Source organism: Canis aureus, chromosome 6 (assembly GCF_053574225.1).
Source record: "Canis aureus isolate CA01 chromosome 6, VMU_Caureus_v.1.0, whole genome shotgun sequence".
In the NCBI taxonomy this organism is placed as follows: domain Eukaryota; kingdom Metazoa; phylum Chordata; class Mammalia; order Carnivora; family Canidae; genus Canis; species Canis aureus.
In genome coordinates, this window is record NC_135616.1 from 6654039 (window position 1) to 6676623 (window position 22585).

The following is a 22585-nucleotide window of genomic DNA, read 5'->3' on the forward strand; positions in this document are numbered from 1 at the left end:
AGTAATAAACCCCAAAGATTCCAATGACCGTAATCTAAAAATCAAAGGTGCAGTTAACATGTTTTCTAAATACTAGGAGAGACAATGAAGAGAAGATACTAGTTTGTGATGTGGCCCATGTCTGCAAAGGAAGGTGTAAGCAGGTGGGTTCTGGAGAGAGTCTACCGGGAAGAGATCTGCGGGCTGAGGAGGGAGGGAGACACTCCTGGGAGGAAGCACATGTCTGATGTGCACCTGTCATCACTGGTCACATGATGCTGCACAGGCCTAGTGCTGTTGTTCACCTCGCTGGGTCCCAGGACCTCCTGTGCAGAAGAATGCCGGCATCTGATGAGGATGTCTGCTCTTGACAGTTAGAAATCCTCTCATAAAGGTCTGAGCATCGGCCTGGCACATGATAGCTTTTCGATCCAAGTCACAATGATCATTCATTTTTTATTATCGAAATTATTACTCCTGTATGACAAACTGCTCAGATCATAACTGAGGTTCAGGAGTATTCTGGGAGTACCTGGAAGGTTTTCCAAGACATGGGCAGAAGAAAAGGAGCCATCACATCATCTAGTTATTGTTACTGCCATCAGTAACAACAATATTCTCAGGCGAGAATAGTGTCAATACTAAATAAGAAAAGCTTTCCTAGTTGAGCAGAAAGTATTTGTGTTAGATACTGAGTGCTTTGCTGTCATTAATTCTCTCAGCTGTCCTCTGAGGTAGATTATTACTCATCCCTTACAGAGAGGAATGGGACTCAAAAAAGTTACATGACTTGCCCAAGTTTCAGTGCAAACAGGTACCAGGATTTAAACCCATGACCATCAAACTGCACGAGATGATTGGCTGCACTGTTTATGATTCTGAATACTTTTGCATCTTCTTTCCCAGGAAAGAGCTGTTATTTGCAACTACTCCAACCAACAGTGGTTGACGGAACAAAAGGTCTTCCGAAACTGAAGATTTTATGAGATGAACATACAGTATTAATACTACACACACACACAGTTCTTACAACTTCCATAAAATTATTTTCAAAATATGGGTTACCTTTATTTATTTATTTTTTCTTTTTATTGGAATTCAATTTGCCAACATTTAGCATAACACCCAGTGCTCATCCCATCAAGTGCCCCCCTCAGTGCCCATCACCCAGTCACCCCAACCCCCTGCCCACCTCCCATTCCATCACCCCTTGTTAGTTTCCCAGAGTTAGGAGTCTCTTATGGTTTGTCACCTTCTCTGATATTTCCCACTCATTTTCCCTCCTTTCCCCTTTATTCCCTTTCACTATTTTTATATTCATGGATTACCTTTAAAACATAGATCCTACTTGTTATTTTTTTTAAGATTTTACTTATTGATTTAGAGAGAAAAAGAGAGTGCGAGCAGGGGCAGAGGGAAAGAGAGAGAGAATCTCAAGCAGATGTTGCACTGAGCATGGAGCCTAATGCAGGGTACAATCCTCAATCCTGAGAACATGACCTGAGTTGAAACCAAGAGTTGGGAGGCTTAACTACCTGAGCCACCCATGCACCTCTAAAACATAGATCCTATTTAAGTGATAATCACAGTATGTGGGCATAAATATTAAATAATAGTTATGATTAGAAATCTGAAGTTTATTATCAAAAACAGGGAATAAAATAATAAATCCAAACTATAGCAATCTAACCAACATGCTTTGTTAAGCAAATCCTGATATGATAGTTTTACCCTTTTTGAGCACTTCAGTGAAAGAGCTTTCTCCTGAATTAATCTTCATGACAAGGCTGTGAGATAGGTGGTGTATACTGGACTCCAGTTTTAAAACTGAAGAAAGGCTCAAAGTTCACAGGATGGCCTAAGGTCACAAACCCAAGGCTTCTGGTCCAGGCTAAGTGTTCTTTTAATTAGATGAAGTCCTATGAATGATTTACATTGGAAACACCAGATTTTACTAAGTAAAACTGTAGTCATTTGGAGAAAACTCAGTGTACCATAGAAGCACCTGCGAGCCGCCTCTCACCCAATAGCCCCTGTGATTGGTGGGGGCCATGGACAGAAGCACTCATCTAGGCGACCTGTTAACTTTCTGCCAGGAAGCCTCATGGGTCAATTTTCCTTCTTCTGTGGCCCTGCCCTGGTAGATTGACCCAATGTGCAAATGCAATCATATTTCTACCCCATTAAAAATCCTACAGTCCTGGGGCACCTAGGTGGCTCAGTGGTTGAGCATCTGCCTTTGGCTCAAGTAGTGATCCTAGGGTCCTGGGATCAAGTTCTGCATCAGGCTCCTGCAGGGAGCCTGCTTCTCCCTCTGCCTGTGTCTCTGCCTCTTTTGTGTCTCTCATGAATAAATAAATAAAGTCTTTTAAAATATCCCACAGTCCCATCATTTGTGTGTGTTAGGGGTAATGGGTGGGCAGAGGATGAAGAAAGAAAATTCCATGCTAAAAACACATCAACTGCAACTGGCATATTCTCAGTGCTGAGAATTTACGTCTTTTTACCTGGGGTAAGGATTGAAGGGGAGGCTGACCCAGGAAATGACTGGATGATACACACTGTCCATGTTAGTCTGGATATATCCTGAGGGCAGTGGAGAAACCCTGATGTAATATGAAGCAGGAGAATGAAAGATCCCTGCAGCCACACTGTGCAGTGGTGACTGGAGAGCCAAGAAAGATAAAAGTATGAACTATAGCAGTGATGGGAGGATGGAAAGTAAAGGAGAAAAGGGGGGGTGTCTGAGATCTAAAGAGATCAGAGGCAGGATAGCTTCCAGAGGAGTCAGTACAGATGTGCAAGCGTATAGGGACCTTCCTGAGGGAATCTGTATTTGCAGTAATAGCTTATTTGAAGTTGCTTTTCTGAAATTCTCTTCTAATTAAAAAAAATAACAAATTGATTCAAGGGTAAAGGTAGGGTCTTCTTTCATGCTTCTATCCTATATGGATGGGACATGGTATTTAACTTTTATTTAAGGATGAAAATATAAATTCGAAATCCTTCTTGTTCCCGATACATCCAACTAGTTAAAAGGAGATTTCTGTCCTTCAGTTCCTTATCTATAAAAGTTTTCATGATAATTACTTTTGCTCACAAGAAAAAGATGAGGTTCAATCCAATAAACATTTATTGCACACTTAATTAGGTTTGAGGTACTGAATGATATTCAGGAACTAAATTATGAAAATCATTTTGTGATCATTTTGCAGTTCCTATCACATTTACATACACTTTACATAATGATTAGCCTAGGAAAATGCTCACTTTCGGCATTAAATGCACAAATCTAATTAATACTCCTGAGTGCTGGTCAAACCTCATTTACTATGTGTGTGTTTCTAATTGTATTTACTAAGATGACCACTGTTTACATCTCTTTACTTTCTCTTCTCCTAGGCTTTTCTCCAGGTTGTCCCTCTCTTGGGTGGACCTACACGTGTGTCCAGCCCCTCACTGGCCACTTCCTAATTCTCTTTCGTGTTTCAGCCTAAATAGCATATCCTGATCCCTGGTTGAGATTTTGTCCTCGATCTGATGCTCTTGGAGCACTCTGGACTCTTCTATCCAGCTTGATCACCGTCTTAGCACAGTTACTTGAACATAAAAGTGCTCAGTAGATGGGGCACCAGGGCGGCTCAGTCGGTTGGGTGTCTGCCTTTGGCTAAGGTCATAATCCCAGGTCCTGGGATCAAGCCTCTCATCAGGGAGCCTGCTTCTCCCTCTCCCTCTGCCTGCTGCCCCCCATCTCATACTTTCTTTCTCTCTCTTTCTGTTACACAAACAAACAAACAAACAAACAAACAAATAAATCTTTTTTAAAGAGTGCTCAGTAGATATTTGGTGAACGAATGAAGAATGAACGAACAATAGCCAAGTGTCAACTGTGAAATTTCCTATGGCACTCTGCATTGTTACAAAGGGTGAGCATTTTAACTGGATACTAATAATTGCAGAGAGCTCTTACTGCTTCTCACTGAGCAGAAAACACTTGCACTGAGACTGGTCAGGGAAACACCTTCAGGTTAAAGCAGAGAAATGGAATCACTGGACAGAGAGAACCACACAGAAGCCATGGGGTGATATGGAAAAATGCACATTGTTCCCTATGGTTCTGCTACCAAACAGGCTGACGAGCTGAGTATTAATTAAGTAGCTGAAAACCAAAGACAGCTGACCATCAAGCATCATATAATAATATATATAATAAAATTATTTCTGATGAAACAGAAGGCATGTCAGAATTTTTATGTGCTTTAGTATTATCACCCTTAACAATTTCACTGAACATATTTCTAAGTGCTGGCTGATGAACTGCTCTGCTGAAGAAGATGACGGAAAACCACATTCATGATATGGCTATGCACACCCCCACAATATGATTAAGAAGTGTTGTCACAGCCAGAAAGTGGTCAGATCCTCTCTGTGTGGCTCCTCAGCTCTGAAAGCGTGTGGCTCTAAGTAACACACTGGGTTGACTTGCCCTCTCTGCTCCTTACGTGACTTGATCAGCCTCTTAGAATTTGGGATCTTTTCTCTCATATCATATATGATTTTAGCACTTTAAAACCTAAGAGTAAGGCATCCGTAGTTAAAATCAATTAGTCTGTCAAAATTTCCAAGATCTTTGCTCCCAGAGGCTATTAGTTTTAGCTCAGAATGCCTCTAGAATTCATCCCTTAAATTCCTTGGAATCAATAACTGTGATTAGGAAGACCAGCAGCTCCTGAGAGCGAAGGGCATAGCAGCTTGGAGATTCATAATGAAGGTGATGCAGTGTTCAGTTCAAGGCATTTGTAACCTTCTGGCGCTCTGGGTTTACAACTAAGACTACTCGTAAATGATTCTACTGTTGACATTCACAGATGGTCCAGATAGATGGGGTAAAGCAGCATGTCACTTTCTCTATTGTCAGTGGAAAATGAGACCAACCTATATGTCTACCTCTGTCACCTGGATGGATGGTTTCTGGGAGGCTGGTCAGTCTGGTCAGGGAATGCATAGGACTACATGCTCCCACCTCCAGAGAGATAGTCATGTATAACTTTTGGCTTCCACTGTACAGGATACTCAAAGGCTTTCATGTAATCTGTAGTTCCAATCTCAGACACCTAGTTTTTCAGAGATAACCATGGATTCTTTAGGGCACAGCAGAAAGGAGATATAGTATTATCAAACACTTGGGTCTTCCCTGTCCCAGCCCAGAATTAGCCCCAATCATCCACTAAGCATACTGGTGCTCAGAGAAGCCTTAGCACTTGGCTTTCAGGAGGCAAAGACAACACTGTGTCCATTCAACAGGCACTGCATACACAACCCAGTACAAATTATAATCATTACAAAAGCACCTAGCACAAGGGCATGACAAAGGGGTTAGGGTGATGTAATAAAAGGAAGGTAGAGAAAAGCAAAAAAGAGACAGATCCAGAAGCTTCTCAGTAAGAGGGACTAATAGTACCACATTTCTACTGCTTATGAAAATTGAGATTTTAAAAATACTCATACAATTAGTAATTTCCAATAAATTACTAGATAGAGAGTCACTGCTAGGATAGGCTTTCAGTTTCTAGTGTTCTAGTGTCCACTTTAACAATACTCTAAACAGTTAATATCATCAGTTGCTTGGGTTAGTCAAAACATTTTTCCCCTCTAAAAAGTACTAAATGGTTTTGATTCCTTTAAATCCTGTCTCTAATAAAAAAATTAGTATGTGACACTTACAAGATCTCTTCCCCTCAAGCCTAAAGGTTAGCTATGTCTTAACTGGACCCAGTGAAAAGGAACAGTGGGAAGGCTCAGTATTCCCACCAGCCGCCATTCCTCTGAAGCTCTTCCCATGCCCTGTCCCATCCATGCCCCACTGCAGGGCTGATCTTCCTCATAGATTTTTCCTTGCCTAGAGCTCCTGAGTGATCTACTCTCCGCCTAAAGGCTACATCTCTACTACTTAGCTTGGGGCATAAGGCTGCTCAATCTAGCCCTGAGCCCCCCACTCACTCTACTTCTAACATGCTTCTCATTCTCAGATCAGACCAACTTGCTCAGGTCTCTCTGCTCTTTTGGAACTCATCAGTCTTACCCATTTATTCCCTGACACACACCTAACCTCCCCAGCAAATACTTCCCCATATATCACTTGGACAATATCCATCGCAAGATTCAGCTGCTTGGCTCCAGAGGCGCTCTTCTTAAGTCTCACCTGACCTTCCTGTGTACAACCCCTTCCCTTGGACTCTCTGTGCCAGTCCTCATCCCTGCAATAGGGTACCAGATAACACGCTGGTCACTTGCACCTAAATTGCTAACTCCTGAAGAAGAGTGCCCATGACAGGCTCTGCAGTGTTCCCAGGACTCAAAACAGTGCCGGAAACCAAGTTAGTACCTAATAACTATAATCCTAACAAACCCCTGTTAAAAGGTCATATTACCTTGCTCTGCAAAGATGAAGGGCCAGAGATTTAGAGATGTTAAGGGTATTATGCTGAGTGAAGTAAGTCAATCGGAGAAGGACAAACATTGTATGTTCTCATTCATTTGGGGAATATAAATAATAGTGAAAGGGAATATAAGGGAAGAGAGAAGAAATGTGTGGGAAATATCAGAAAGGGAGACAGAACATAAAGACTCCTAACTCTGGGAAACGAACTAGGGGTGGTGGAAGGGGAGGAGGGCGGGGGGTGGGAGTGAATGGGTGACGGGCACTGGGGGTTATTCTGTATGTTGGTAAATTGAACACCAATAAAAAATAAATTTAAAAAAAAGGGATGAATAACAGTCACAGAGCTAGTTGTTGAGAGAACTGGGACTTGAAATTAGGTTTATTTAACTTCAGACTATGTCCTTTTTCTATATCCTGGGTCTCGTTTTAAAAGTTGGGTCCATAATTGATGTAACCCATAAAACAGAGTAATTATTTGAATATTACTCTATCTTCCCTAGAATATGCCAAAGGAGGAAAGAGTGAGTCTGCCTGCCTTGCCTAAAAGGCTATGCATGACACCTGACACTATCTTGTGTCTTTGTCTACAATGGTCTTGATTATTGACAGATTCAATAGTTTCTAATTAATTTAAAGCAAAGCACTGTTTATTTTTTTTAAAGATTTTATTTATTTATTCATGAGAGACAGAGAAAGAGAGAGAGAGAGAGAGAGAGAGAGAGAGGCAGAGACCCAGGCAGAGGGAGAAGCAGGCTCCATGCAGGGAGCCCAATGCGGGACTTGATCCTGGGTCTCCAGAATCACATCCTGGGCTGAAGGCGGCACTAAACCACTGAGCCACCCGGGCTGCCAAGCAAAGCACTGTTTAGATAGGGAAATGATACACTGATTTATAGTAGGCTAACTTAAAATTATATTACTTTAAATTTATATTACAGGATCTTTGGACCTTAAAGCCAACTCTGCATTGTGAGGTTTTACACTATAGTTTTCCTTTCTCAGAATAATACTGTCATTCCAACAATAAAATAAAATAATGGCATAAACTTTTGGGGAATAAGTAATAAAAAATATTTGCCAACCACTACTTAACTGGTTCCTCTGACCCAAGATCAAATTCTTGGAGAAAACTGTTCTGATTAAAATGATAATTTATAGAATCTAGAGAATAAATTCTAACATAACGATTAAATGACCATAAAATTGTACTTGAATCACAAGTATATATACATATATATATATACACGTATATATATGTGTGTATATATATGTATATATACATATATACATATATATATGTATATATATACATATTTTTAAAGAAATGGTTAGAAGAATCAGATTCTTCAAAGGTGAACAGAACATTAGACTTCTTCGAGCCAAGCAAGTTCTGTGTCTCACCGACTCTCCACTAAATCATCTTATGAATTTCACTTTCAGGATGGTTATAAACAGAAAATCGGTTTCCTTTTGTTCTACAGTTTAGTTTATTTGGTAGAGATGACCATAACCATCATTAGCTAATGATTCAGGAGATAACAGGGAAACATCTAACTTTTTTAAAGAGCTGTACTACAGAATGGGGGCAGGGAAGAGTTCATTACCATTTTTTAATATCAATTTCTAAAAACTTGCAAATGCAGAAACATATAGGAAACAGATGCAATCAAATTTCAAAATGTAGTAGAGATACTAGAATTTACTGGAATTCTGTTATTTATGATTTTATTGATACACCTTTGTTAAATTCTTAATTTAGTTTTCATGTAAGATTAAGTTTTTTTGTGATATCATATTTAAAAAATATATATAAAACGAAACAAACAAAGGAAAATCTAGAGGACCAGAGTTAGTCCTATGAAGAAAAGAAAAACAACACAAACCACTTACTGACACTGTTTGAAAGTGCTACCATAAGAAAAAAACACTTATACAGCAGTTAGTGGATGTAAAATATGGTTTGGAGTATTTTTTTAAACAAACAAAAAAAACCTACCTCTTTTAATCCTTAGAAGAACCTCACAATGTTGATTTGCTCAAAGGCTCCTTGCATATTCAGAAGAGAATGGGATGCCCAAGCTGGTGATTTTCAGGGAATGAAAATGTCTTTCCTTGGATGTACTGATGGCAGACAATCAAATGGATTGCCGTTGCCTTAAAATAACTTTTTAAAAATTAATATCTGGTCCATACTTCCTAATCTAAAGCTTCCTAAACCATAATGAATTATATGCCAACAAGTGTAATTTCTACAGGAAAATTATAATGATCTCTTTCCTTCCTTTTACTGTTAAAAGATCTGTTTCACTGTCCCATCTGAGGTGGTAGTTTTCATAGATCCTCAACATTCTCCTGTTGAATCCCTTTATTTATTTATTTATTTATTTATTTATTTATTTATTTATTTATTTATTTAATAATGATAGCCCTTCAAGGTCTTGGAAACCTTGCTTCCAAATTCCCTAGAGACTTTTACCCTATCTCAAAACGCCCTCCCAACTTTATTTTATTTTTTTAAAGATTCCATTCATCTATTCATTCATGAGGCAGAGAGAGAGAGAGAGAGAGAGAGAGAGAGGCAGAGACACAGGTAGAGGGAGAAGCAGGCTCCACGCAGGGAGCCCGATGCGGGACTCGATCCCGGGTCTCCAGGATCACGCCCTAAGCCAAAGGCAGGCGCTAAACCACTGAACCACCCAGGGATCCCCCCTGAATCCCTTTAATAAGAACTTCTGGGTCCAAGCTGATGACCGCAAAAAGAACAAATTCCATTTTCCATACAGCTCCATTTTCCATACAGCTCCAGAATCAAATCAAACATTTTTAGGAAGTATAACAAATTCTCTTAAGATAAATACAATTGCTTTACTGACTATTTATCCTCAATGGAATAGAAAACCTGTCCTTAACCTTGGTCTAAGAACATAGCAGAGAGTTTTCAAAGGACAAAGAGCTCAGTTATGAGAAAAAAAATCGTATCCTTTAATACACTTTTAATTTTATATCTGACTTGTTACAAAATAATATTTAATTAGTAGTTTGGGCAAATCAGGAAATAGAAGTGAACAATGATGGTTTCAGATCCATCCACATTCTGTTGACTGCCTACTTAAGGCAAACGAAACTCAGGCAAAAATGACAAAAAGGAGTAAATGAAAACAGCATACATTTGTCAAGTCTACTACGGTAATGAATTCAAGGTGAAATCTATTTAATAAAAATCTGAACATATTACATAAAAATAAATAAATTCTTGATTTATACATGAAACTGAAGTTTTTATATGGTACAAGGCTTTTTTTTTTTTAAAATCAAAAGTATTTTGGATGAATAAAACATTTATGCCTGCCTTTTCCTAACAGAAAATATTCCGTCTCATTTGAAATTTTACTTTTCAGGAACATGCTTTTTAATAAAATAAGGCAAAATATTTCTTCCATCCCTTCTTTATAGCCTCATCTCTTCCGCATTCATGATGTAGTGAAGTTCCTATTTGTTTTAAGATTGTGGCCCTGATTCTCAGCAACCGGAACTATTTGCCAATTGCTTTTTAAATATAACTATTGAGGAAGCGTTCATTGTGAAGACAACCATAGTATAAGAAGTTACCAATGACAGGAAAAGCTCGGTGTTAAAAATAATTAGGACTGCCTTTGTTGGAAGAACAAAGTGGCTGCCATCCATTAAAAGTCTATTCGCACACTTGGGCAACAGTTGTAATGTTTTGGTTGTTGACTGTGATTGGTGCCCACCTCCCATCCCCGTGGACGGGCAATTTAATAGATGTTTTCCCCACTCGGTAGTTTCTCCTGAATGAATGAATCAAAGAATGAGTACTTAAAATGGTAATTTTCTAACATTTCACTGAAATGAATATCAGAATGTTTAATTAACATATTCAAGCACTGAGTTTTAATTAAGAAGACATATAGCTCCAAAACATTTACAAATAAATGGAAACAACAATGCCTAAGGAACAAAAATGAGAGTCATTTGAAAACACCATCACCTAAAGGCTCAACAGTGTGATGGAGTCTCGTGCTGTAGACCATTAGAACGTATAAAACATCGTTAATGAGGGACACTGCCCACAGTACAAGTGTAAAATCACAGACAGAATTTTTGTTAGTGGAAGAAAAGCACAGAGTTTGTGGAAAATTCATTCTTTGTTTAGAGCTGCTATTTTACTGGCAAATTACAAGGATTTTCTCTGTTGGATTGTGTCTGTGTGTAACGAACAGTGGAAAGGAGAAAAGAGAGAAATGAGGTGATTCTAAAGGAATAAAAGAAAATTAATCTTTCTCTTGTCTTATTAAAGAAAAAAAATTGAATCCATGAACAGACAGTAAAATTCCGTCCTAGGTGCTAGCTTACTAGCCAGAATGATGGAATTTGTGTTCTTCCTGGCCATCTCAGGATTTAAATAATTTTATGTGACAGAGCTGATGTGTTGATCAATAAAAAGACAACAATTGTTTACATTGAGAGTTTAGTGCAATTTAAAGAATCTGCATTAAGCAATGCTAAGTGTTTTGTAGTGAAATCAGTGCAGAACCACCTTACTTCATGAAGTACATAAATGAAGCAGGACTGAGATTTTAAACCTAATGATTATGGATTAAAGAAAAATCAAATCAATTGAAAGAATTGGCTTTGGAAATCACACAATGACAGTATTTTTGAGCATATAATACTGTGCAAAATCCAGGAAAGGAAGCAGATGTTCACTTCCATTTCCCTCCTTCTTCTAGTATTTATCTTATCATTTGGGAAAAGCTTTCTTGTATTGCAGTTTGATTACATGTGCATTTTGCAAATTTCCAGATGTGTTCAAATGTTTTAATCTATATTATGGCTTTATATTTTAGGTCCCTATGATTCCCTAATCAGAGTTCTTATTTCTCTAAACATTAAATGAAACCGAAAATTTTAATATACCTCATTTAGTTTGAGAGTATTATGGACATTTTTTCCAAACTAGTCTTTCTAGACATATTGGTCTTGCATCTACTCAATAGATAATAAGCCCTATTATGTTGTACTGTAATACCAAATCCCTTGATAAGAACATTCACTTTCTGCAAAAAACAAAACACAATAATAGAAAACAACTTTTTGACAGCTGGGGTCAAGATAGTTTCCATTCTCAAATTTATACCCATAAAATTTACTCATTTAAGATAAGTATCCTTCTAGTTAAGGTGGTGTCTGTGGTGGGTCTGCCTGCAATACTTTCTGAATATGTCCCAGAAGAACTGATCTGGATTCTAGCATAGATTTAGATAATGAACATAGTACATTTATTGATTTCAAGATGCTAATAGTGTGGCTCTAAGAAGGTATAATAAAGACAGAACGAAAAGCGACTCTGGCAAATTCAAGGAATGTTTAGCCAATAATAAGATAATGTTTAATCAAAGTGGAGCAATAGTGAGGTTGGAAATAAGGCATCAAGACAGCTGTGAAGGAAGCTGTGATAACATAAACTGAAACCTTAGCAGAGTTAGAGGCTGGCCTTCAAGAAATGATGTGAGACGTGGTGAAGGTGTGTATTTTGGACACTCTGACAAGCAGTTGAAAGAGTATTTTTATAACATCAGAATAAAAAGCCCAAGGATATCCATAATTAAATAACCAGTAAGGCTCCAGTCTCCAAAAACTGTAACGTTTTGAAAAGAAATCAAGATGATGCCTTTGAAAGGCATACTTAGAAAATATCAATTGTAGTTTGTTTTTTTTATTTTATTTTTATTTATTTATTTATTTATTCATTTTATATATATATATATATATATATATATATATATATATATATATAGAGAGAGAGAGAGAGAGAGAGAGAGAGAGAGGCAGAGACACAGGAGAAGGAAGAGAAGCAGGCTCCATGCCGGGAGCCCGACGCAGGACTCGATCCCAGGACTCCAGGATCGCGCCCTGGGCCAAAGGCAGGCGCCAAACCCCTGAGCCACCCAGGGATCTCCTCAATCGTAGTTTGGAATGCAAGAAGCACTTTAAAAAAATAAGGAAAGGAGAACTGGGGAGGGAGATGATGTCGATTGCTCAAAGGAATATTATTTGAAAACTCAGACTTGGAAAGATCTATACACAGACATGGATGAAAATCCAACCGAAAGAGTGTGAAGGAAAGAGGCAAAAAGATCAGAAAATGAAAAGGAGTTTATATGAGAATAAAGTAGAACAGGGACTAACCCATTGTTTTGGAGAAATGGTTAGGATTTCAGATTCCTTCCATTTGGAGGTGAGTGGTCTGTACCCTTTCATTTGATCGTGATACTTCTGCAGGAGAACCCTGACTCCCATCCTAACAGCTCACATTGCTGAGTCTAGGCGACTCTTAAGTTGGTCACAAGAAAATGATGCTCTGGCCATGGTCAGAGCATCAATTTTCACTTAATAATATTTCAGCTTTCTGGACTGAAAAAGTCTGACGGAAGGCCACAGATACACTCGGATCTTGGCCAGCCATCTAATGAGTATGTGTCTGGGGTCACGTGGATTAGGGCAACCCCTGGGCGCTGCATACAGGTCAACCCAAAGGGGCGAGGTAGTGTCAGTGGATACATATCTTAAATTTGGAATAAAGCTTTTACATATTTCATAGTCTTCTCATGGAGTGCACTTATGAATGGCCATCCTAAATCCCTTAGATGAAAGTCCCTTACTACTATGTCGAGTAAGTCAATAGAGTGAACTAAAAATTGTCTCCTTAAATTTTGTAGATTTTTCAAATAAAAATTCCTGTGATTCCACCCTAACTTGACCTTATTATCAATTAATGCTGTTCTGTTTTTACTCCTAACTATGTGAAATGAAACTTGTACATATCTTATCAGGTACAAAGAAGTCCAACTGATTATCCTATGATACTGTCGTGAAAACATGATCAAATAGAGCCAAGTTTCAAAAGGTTAATGAAGTAAAATTCTAAACAAGAAATATAGAAAAAAAAAACATATAGCCTTAAATGGGAATGAAAATGTTTCCTCAGAGCATGCTATTCAAAATAAAAGGTTATTCTGAAGGGAATCTATTCTTATAGCACAGAATATCTAAATCCCTCTGAAACAAGTAGAAATTTCATTTATATAGATTAATGAGCTTATGACAAGTTCATACTCAAGAGTTATTCAGGCATTCCTTTGCTCCTTTCTAGGAAGAATAAATTTATTTTATTCATTCACCGTAGAAGATACACTTCGTAATTTCTTAGCTATATAAATCATCATGGAATGAGAAATGGGGCCTACATGTTGGTAATAAACTTAAATATGTTCAAATAAAGACTTCACAGTGCTCCTTCCAATCATCTGTTTCTTAAAAAAAAAAAAAAAAAAAAAAAAAAAAGTAAATATATACCACATAGTCATCAGAGAAATAAGCCAATTTCCCAAAAGTTAACTGACTTAAAAGCCCAGGTAAACAAACAAACAAACAAGCAAAACTTGAAGGTCCATTTAAAGAATAGAGCTCAGGATAAAAATAGCATCTGCCCTTGGGTAACTAAATTGCAGCAAGCAATTACTTTTTAGGAGTAAAGCCACCTCTCTCAACAGACTAAGGCATTTGTTCCTTATCTTCAAAGAACAACCCACTTGCATCAGAATCAAACTGTACACAATACTTGATCACCCCACATCAAAGCACTTTCCCTTTCCTGAGTCATTTCTTTTAATTAGAGCTAATAAAAATATGGGTTTACAGGCTGACTGAGGTTCATAGCAGATCCCTAGAAAACACAGCCAAGAAATGAATCAATTTTGATTTTAGGGTCTAATCTCCCTAGAGCCAGTCCACCCCTCCTCTACTCGGTACCTGACAGGCGCGCCTCGGCTGTGGGCAGGTTTCAGCATGACTGTCACTGTATTGTCCGTTTGATTCAAGGGGGTCTCAAGTTCATAAGCCGGCATAGACGGTGCTGGGGGAAAAATGTGTGAGATGGGAGACTCATTATTTCTGGTTGATCTTTTCAAATCAAATGGTGAGTTCCATTTGCGGAGAACATGAAAAACACAGTGAGCTTAAATTGCAGCTGTGAACCGACCACGGGCAGCCTTTGTGTATACACCCTACACAGACTGTCAGGAACCACCGCTAAAACCAGTATATGTGGACTTCTTTGATTTGAAGCTGGGAGAGAGAATGAGGGGGCTCCTGAGGTGTTAGTAACATTGTGTCTCCTGATTTGCATTCTTGCTAAATGGGTGTAGGTTAGCTTGAGAAAATATATCAAGTCAGATACTTATAATTTGCAGACTTATTGGTAGGCATGCTTTTCTTTAACTTTAAATGCATATGTAAGAAATAATCACTAATATCATAAAATGGAACATTACAGCTCTCACATCTAAGTCAATAAGGAAAACTTGTGTGGGCCACAGATCCATCTAAGGATCTGAAGAGGCCTTTAGGTGCCTGTAGAAGGCTTGTTGAAATTAGTGACCACCGGCGGGCTCTCAGAGAGAGCAGGAAGGTGGAAAAGATAAAGGAATTGGAGCAAGAAAGGCTTGAGTTTGATTTTTGTTGTTTTGTTTTAATCAGCCTAAGAGCTTAGGCACATGAATTGTCTCTGGAGCTTCAATTTACTCTTCTTTCAAAATAGGAGAAATTATCCCCTAGGGTTATTATGGGAATTCAAAGAGATAATAGAGCCAGGCAAATATAATTCTACAAATGTTACTTTTTTTCCCCCACTTCATGTGAATCCTATTTCCAAGTCCATTTCCTGGCATTCTTTGTTTTCTAGATAGTTCAGTCTTAATCATGAGAAGATAATGACAAAGCTCTCCAGTAATCTTGTCTTTGCCATGGACTAGAGAGATCATTTCATGAAGCTGTGATGTGGGAGGCACATGGTCTTTTGAAGACTCACAGGTGTAGGTACCTAATGAGAACACTAGAGATCATTTTTATTTTTTACAAATATATATAGTTTTTTACATCTCTTACATATAAAAAGCTTTTATGTAAGAGACATGGGTTATATCTCATTTCCATTTATTGGATTTTCTCAGCATTAAAAATTAACTCCAATTCTATTAAAAATTAACTCCAATTCATAACATAGAATTACATTTTGTAGAGAGAATAGTTCTTTATCTGAGGTCCATGAAAGTAGAAAATTGGGGCCCATAAACTGTAATTTTCTCTGAACTATAAAAATCAAATAGTTATTTTTGATGAGTCCATGCAGGCTAACTAAAATGTCAACTGTCTTTGTTTTTGAATAGAACTGTATGAAGCTGGTGGTCAGACTCCTATCAACCAGAATTTTTATATAACAGAAATGGTAAAAATGAATTATCTTTTCTAAATGAACATCCTCTTCATATTTGAAGCCATATTTCAAGGATATGAAATATGAAATGTTTCCTCTTTAGTCTCCATCATAAATTCAAGCACCAGATTATATCATCTTAATCACATCCAGGTATCAATGCACTTTATCATGATCAGAGAGGGAAGGCATGGACAACTACAACTAGAAGCCAGATTTTCTGATTTTAAGTCTAGCAGTGTCTAGAAATGTATGACCTATGCCATTTCCCTAACCTCCCAAGGACTTCTTCCTCGTCTTCCAACTCTCCTTATTATTCTTATTACTGAACTCTTCCAAAGAAATATCAAGTGTCTTTTGGACTTCAAGTTGAGTTTGTGATCATAAACAAAATCTTATATGATGAAAAATTTCCCTAGAAGTTATAATTGCCTAAAAACAAAATTCCAAACCTCCCTCTCTGAAAACCTAATCAAGTGCTTAGGTACTCTTGTTGTAAGCACTTCCCTGCCTCCAATTCTAAGCAAAAACTTTCTAAAAACTAGAAATGAGGACAATAGATATGAAAGCAAGCCTATTATTTAGCTAACACCGATTGATTAAAAGCGTTATTTCCCTCACCTGCCTCCTGCTCATCTACCCCCCACCAAAACACACAAAGCCAAAACTCAAATACTTCCCCACTTATACCCAAAGGGGGAAAAATGGAAAAAGGAAATGTCCATGGGATTGTGTTTATTGCTGTTATATATCCCACAGCAGATGGCAACTCCATTTCCTCTAGTCCGAAGCACAAAGACATTTTCTGCACAGTTGCACATGCCCAGAAATACTTCTCGAATTATGTCTTTGGTTGGATGGCATAATTGAGTCTCTACCAGCAAAAAGCTGGAGGCTGTAAGTGCCTGTTGCCACCCCTCTGTCATTGCAGAGGACAGGCAACTACTAATGGTGAAAGTCCCAAGGATGGCTGATCCTTCTGGAAGCAGACTCCATATAATGCTGTCTTTCTGTTGGGCAGTCAATCATTCATGGCTCATTGCAGAGATCTTTCCAAAGCTGCTGCTCTGGTAACTTGAACTGTGAAGGGGGCAAGAGCATGCAGACCAGAACCCTCACTCATGCTCAGGCCCTCCAATGCAAACTGTTAAAACATAGCTACTTCCTAATGCAGGAGGATCTTAAGCTCTCAAATTTTAAGTATTTGGAGCATCTCATTCAATTCCATGAGTCTGATTTTCATAAATGCCAAAGTGTTCATCTGAAAACAGTGTGTAAGTTTGGATGAGGTTTGTATCCTTGACAATGGGAATGAGAAAGTACAAAGCTGCTACTTGTGATAAAAGACATAACTCACAAATGTTTAATACCTGATATTTTGGTGGTGAACTGATTTGTCGCTGGAGGTCCAAACCCCTTAGCAGTGCTAGCTCGGATGGTAAAGGAGTACGTGGTCCCGGGATACAGTCCAAAGAAGAGAAAATGGGTTTCATTCCCCAGTTTTGAAACTCTTCCACTTTGATTGGATAAGTCTATTTCTGGGTCAAAGGAACTGACTGCTTTGTAGGTGATCTGCAAGAGAATAAGAATGTGATAAAATATCTGGAGCAGATGGACTAGGATCACATCTTTATCCAATAAACCCTTGTGATGTATGCACTGTCAGATGCTTTATGATAAGCTCCGCTATTCACTTAGACTTTTCAAATCCTGGATCCGGTGAAAGGGCGCAGGAACTCAGCCAAAACTGCTATGAGTTATTACTTTTATAGACAGAGGAACTGAGAGCCAGTAGATTAGAACATAAAGGATGAGTTCAGGTTTAAGCTAATACCTTGAAGTTGTTTGCTTTCAAAATGTCACTTTGGAAAACTACATTACAGTTGGCTTAAAATGACATCACACAATGTAAAACTAGCTCAAACAGATAAGGACCTGACAAGGAGAAGGCCTCATCTTTCATCCAGGGGCCAGTTTGATTTAGTGCTGAACAGGATTACTGTCTACTGGAAACAAGGGTATTTTTAAGTGTTTTCATCAATGTGGGCAAAGATATCTGCTCTCAAAATAAATCCTAGACACGAGTCAGTAGTTCTTGACCACGGTGCTCTGAGGGGTCATATTTGCTTCTTTTCTTTAGAGCAACACTGTCCGATAGAACTTTCTAATATCATGGAAATGTTCTATTCTGTACTCTTCAGTATGGTAGCCACGAGCCCCAAGTGGCAACAGAGCACTTGAAGCGTAGTAGTGAGATCGAGGACCTGAAAATTTTATTTGATTTTAGCTAACTAAAATAAAAAAATTTTTAATTTTTATTTATTTATTCATAAGAGACACACTGAGAGAGGAGGCAGAAACATAAGAAAAGGGAGAAGCAGGCTCCCTGCAGGGAGACCAATGGGGCACTCAATCCCAGGACTCCGGGATCTTGACCTGAGCCAAAGGCAGAAGCTCAACCACTGAGCCACCGGCACACCCCTAAAATTTAAATCACCATGCCTGACCAGGAGCTGCCATTTGAGGCAGTACCACTCTAGAATCTCTCATATGTATGCCACATAACAGGTGTTCAAGGCACATTGGACGAGCCTGGAATGTGTTAAAATAAATATATCATAGGTGTCTTTAAATTTGCCCTTTTAAATGATTTTTGAAAGAATTTCAACATAAGTAGTTCATCAACTATTCACGAACATGCATTTTAGTGGTGATTACTAACTTCTACTGGTTGTAATGATATAATTTTTAAATGCGGCATATTCAGAAGTTTTAAATTGCAAAACTGAGCACTTTTCTTGCTTTTAAATGGGTAAACTTACTTATAATTTATGTGCGTGAACACTAACACTGTTATTATACGGAGTGATAATTGACATTCTTTCTTCTTATATTTATACCATGTCATTATAATTAGGGAGACCTCTCTGAAAGAATATTTAGATTGAATCATCTAAGCTTTGGCAAGAAAATGTTTGTTGTATATATTAATCACTACAGTGCATGCCATTCTCAGAGTTAGGCAGCATCTCTGTCATTAACCCTCTAGCTAACTTCCCTCACGATATTACTTTGAGTCCAGAGACAAGACAGTGTCTACACCAGCTGCTCTGGAAGGGACTTCAGCATCGTCACCACTGTGTGCTTAGTTGCTTACTTGGTCCTCATTCTGACACTTCTATAGAAAAGGGTGGTTCAGAGAGGGTAGATCTAAGCTAAGCTATGAGGGCTTATTTGCTCCCTAAAGTTCATTCATTCATTCATTCTCTCATTCTCAAGATATTCATTGCCTGCCTCCAATGAACCAAGCAATGTGCTCTGAGCTGGGATCTCACATGGTGGATGAGACATAGTACCTGTCCTGGAGGAGGGACCGATCTGGTGGAGAAGTAGAGAAGCAGTTCAACAGTTATGATACAGTATAATGAAAATGAGGACTAGCACTGCCCACCCCAGAGCTAGGTACACTTCCTTGTTCATTTCATTGTCCTACTAAAAACTGTAATGGGATACAACTGTATATGAGACAAAGTCCAAACTCCTTACCTCTGGGCTTAAGAACTGCCTACATCTTCTCCAAATTTGTTTCTGAATACTCGACACAATGACATTACATTACCTCCTGTCTTGGTCAGGGAACAAAGATTTTCTGTATCACTGACACTGCTTTTACTCATGAACTTTCACTTGCCTGGAATGTGACAGGGCCAGCGTGCCCTGTTTTCTCTCCCTACTCAGATTCATTCATTCCATTCAGATATTGATGGTGTGAACACAGACTCTGTAAATACCACGGTCAGTGGGTGGACACAGGCCATGTCCTCAGGTGGCTAAGAATCTGGACTGCAGTGGGTGGAGCTGGGAGAGATACACGGTAAGTAAATGAACCATTTTAAAATACTAAAGTTGAGTAGATGAAACCCACACGGTGCTCAGGCAAAGAATATTGTAGGGCAGAGAGGGATGCATGTAGAGCTACCACAGATGGTTGCAGAAGCAGCCACTGAGGGGATGACAGCTAATTTGAGGAGATTTGAACTTGAGTTTGGGAAAGAAGAGCATGGACTAAGGCCGTGAAGCAGGAGCATTCTGCACATAGTTAGTGGACAGAAGGAAGGCCTGTGAGACCGGAGCCTAGCAAGTGAGGTGAGTGTGGTCCCTCGAACAGGAGCTGGAGGAATGGGCAGGGCCATATGTGCAGCACTCCGTACCCTAAGATGAGAAGTCAGGATGCATACAAGGGGGAGCCTTTGAACATTTTTCAGCCTGAAAACCAAATGATCAAACTTCCCTTATGAAAAGACCACACTAACGGCAGGAGGAGCAGTGGTTTGCTGGAAGGAGGCAGTGGGCAAGTAGGGAGGTCACAGGGTACTCCTGCAGAGACCACGGAGGAACTACACCCTGTGATGGTGCAGTGGTTGGGACGAAGGTGAGCATAGGGGGGAGAGCAGCAAATGAAGAGAAGTGGCATATCTGAGAGTCAAAGTGGACAGAAGTCAGTGATAGGTTGAATGTGGAGGGAATGATGGAGGAATCAAGGGTAAGGTGGCATATTTGGGGCTTAAGCAAAAGATGGCCCTGCTCACTGACATGCAATGGAATGAATGAGGGGAAATGAGCTGTTGGCTTGTGGCCATGGTGTGCATGGTTTAAAGCTGGGATCTGAGAGGTCTGGTCCAGGAATAGAGATGTGGGGGTGAGTGGCACTGAACTATTATGATTTGAGAATGGATGAGGCCATTGGGGAAAGGATTTGAGAGAGAACACTGACATTTAATATAATCAGTGGTGGAGGAGGAGAAATCAACAAATGAAGCCAGAAATGCCAATAGAGAGAGCTATCATGGAAATCAAAAGAAAAAAAAAGGAAAGGAAAAAAGTGTCTTAAGAAGGAAATGCTTTCAAAGACGCTGGGAGTTCAGGCGAGATTGGAACAAAATGTGTCCGCCTGCCCGTGTCTGAAGCCAGAGTTCCCATTTTACTTTTCAGTAAAGGCTTCCAAAGGAGGCCTAACAATCACTGGATCAGCCGAATGCGTGATGTTGTGACTGTGTTCATATAGTTCATTTGGCGATGCATCAGGGAGTGCTGTAAAAGCTCTTGTGTAGTCTTAAATCATGATTTAAATATGCCAAAGGAAATGGAACTTTTCACGTAATCGTATCTTCTTTCTGAGGAGTGACTGATGTCTTATTCTTCTTTCTGATCCCAAGGTGATCAGTAAATATTTGACACTCAGCATATTATTTTCCTAAAAAGGCCACTGGGGAGAAGAGGTGTGTGCATGTGCTCCCATAAATGCTCACAGTATGGCAAGGAGGATGTTGCTGCTCCCACACTGACTATAGAGCAGAAAGCAAATGCTTTATCTAAGGACCTGTTGCTCCACTAGGGTTGATGGGTTTATACTCACCTATTGCCATGGTCATACAGGGTAAGCTAGACTGGGGATCTGTAATGGGTGTTTCAGTCACAGCCCTTCAAGAATTTGCTAGGATTATTAGATCCTCTCTCCCCAACCCATAAAAATGCATATACATACTAATTTAGACATTCTTAAAATTATGGATCCTCTCTTTCACTTTTTAAAAAAATATTTTATTTATTTATGTGTGTGTGTGTGAGAGAGAGAGAGAGAGAGTTGGGATGGGTGGAGGGAGAAGGAGAGGGAGAGAGAGAGGGGAAAGAGAGAGAGAGAGAGAAAGAGAGAGAGAGAGAATCTCAAGCAGACTTCATGCTGAGCAGAAAGCCTGACGTGGGGCTCTATTTCATAACCTTGAAATCATGACCTGAGCCAAACCAAGAGCTGGATGCTCAACTGCCTGAGCCACTCAGGTGCCCCTACTCTCCCTCACTTCTAACAAATCCCTAACAAGCCAGTATGTTGTACATATGCAGACGCAAGATGTCAGAATGGTTATTGATCCTCCTCAAAGCCATCCAGAGCCCTCGGAGTTTGAATACCAGGAATTAAAAAAAAAAAAAAAACAAGTTCCTTAGGAACAGGAGGAGCAATCCACTCTAGAATCCACTGCCTGTGTGAGAGTGGATGCTCCATCTACATATATCTGAGCAGCTGTTCTAAAGGACACCAAAAAACACCTCTATGTTTGGGTGTTGGGTACACCCAAATGTACCATGTCCCTTTGGCATTTATTTTTTCATTTGTTAGTTTAATGCATGTTTATTAAATGTCTATTAAGTAAAGCAGTGGGAAACTCCCAGAAGGAAAGTTTGGGACTGCTTCCACACTTGCACTGTATCTCTGGCTGAGGGCCAAGGCAATTCTAATGCAGCCTCTATGAAGAACACTGACACTCCACGTTGGGCCTCTGCAGTTTTATGGGATGATTTCCAATTCATACGTAGGTGCCTGAAATTTTCTCAAATTACTTTCCCTTCTTTTACTTACAGTCTCAAGTTCTGAACTAAAAGATTCATAGACAATCAAAATAGAATAACATGCAATTTGGGGCCAGAAGGGGATTAAAAATCTTCTACAGAGTGGGACTTGGCTGGAATCTCGCCAGTGTTAGATACAGTCCTTTAACGGAGAGCCAAGCAATTGGAGGAAGTAATAATGAAATCTGATTTCAGGGGAGGAAAGAACCTAGGATACTTCAGAGAAAAGTACGATATTTGGATGAAAAACTGAGAGCAGCAAAGGTCTCACAGGAGGAGAGAGGAGGCAAAAGCATCAGGAGGAAAGAAGAAATAAGAGCATGTGGTGTGATAGTTCAGAAGGTTTTCAGAGAAAAGAAAATTCTATATATGTATAGCTCATTAAGTTCTAGGAGAAAAATAATAGGAGATGCAGTAAGAAATTTAAATTGGAATTAGACGGGGCAGCCCCTGTGGCGCAGCGG

The 22585-nt window shown here is 39.2% G+C and overlaps 1 protein-coding gene across 6 annotated transcripts in view; it reads right to left on the reverse strand.

Moving 5' to 3' along the window:
- Positions 1–22585, reverse strand: part of PTPRM (protein tyrosine phosphatase receptor type M) — a 773521-nt gene that overhangs the window by 270979 nt on the left and 479957 nt on the right. For all 6 annotated transcript variants that reach the window (XM_077900010.1, XM_077900009.1, XM_077900008.1 and 3 more), the window contains 2 exons: positions 17087–17288; positions 14255–14357 (listed from right to left, as the gene is read on the reverse strand). In XM_077900010.1, the coding sequence (XP_077756136.1) occupies positions 14255–14357; positions 17087–17288 (305 nt within the window). The remainder of the gene's footprint in view (positions 1–14254; positions 14358–17086; positions 17289–22585) is intronic.